This window comes from Eimeria mitis, genomic scaffold (genome assembly GCF_000499745.2).
Source record: "Eimeria mitis Houghton genomic scaffold, Emh_scaff5051, whole genome shotgun sequence".
Taxonomy (NCBI): domain Eukaryota; phylum Apicomplexa; class Conoidasida; order Eucoccidiorida; family Eimeriidae; genus Eimeria; species Eimeria mitis.
The window spans coordinates 1,000-1,600 of record NW_013573347.1 but is presented as its reverse complement, the minus strand read 5'-3'; the positions used below and the strand labels follow the sequence as shown (position 1 = coordinate 1,600).

Genomic DNA, 601 nt, shown 5'->3' with positions numbered 1-601 from the left:
AGCTGCAGACGCTGCCGCTCCTGCTGCTGCTGCTGCTGCAGCTGCTGCTGCGTGTACAGCTGAGCAAGCACCCCCCCTTGGGCCAAAAGACCTCCGCTGAAGCAGCAGTGAAGATAAGCCCGCACGATTGAGGCCCCCACCGAGCTGCTGCTGTTGCTGCTGCTGCTGCTGCTGCTGCTGCCGCTGTAGAGTGTTAACAGAGAGGAAACAGCCCACTGCTGCAGCGCCTCTGGGCGACAGCGCAGCAGCAGACCGCAGCAGACAGAGTCATCCAGCATATTGCATGCATCCACCACCGCAGCGTGTTGCTGCCCTGGCTCAGCAGCAGCAATAGCTGCAATTGTATCTGCTGCTGCTGCTGCTGCTTCCCTGCTGCACTGCAGCACCTGCTGCTCGTGAGCCTCGAAGAGACAGTCCAGCGCCACCCACTGCAGCAGCTCACCCGGCAGCAGCAGCGGCAGCTCTCCGCCGCTACTGCGCTCTAGCCGTGCCCATAGACTTTCTACCTGCTGCTGCTGCTGCTGCTGTTGCTGCTGCTGCTGCTGCAGAGGAGAGACCCCAGCGACCTGAAGCGTTGAACACTCCAGCAGCACGGTTTCAG

The 601-nt window shown here is 62.1% G+C and overlaps 1 protein-coding gene across 1 annotated transcript in view; it reads right to left on the bottom strand.

The window, feature by feature from the left end:
• EMH_0079440 (uncharacterized protein) overlaps positions 1-601 on the bottom strand; it is a gene marked incomplete at both ends in the record, with an annotated part of 3,635 nt that overhangs the window by 2,080 nt on the left and 954 nt on the right. Inside the window, one exon of the mRNA XM_013500133.1 lies at positions 141-566. Within this exon, the coding sequence (XP_013355587.1) occupies positions 141-566 (426 nt within the window). The remainder of the gene's footprint in view (positions 1-140; positions 567-601) is intronic.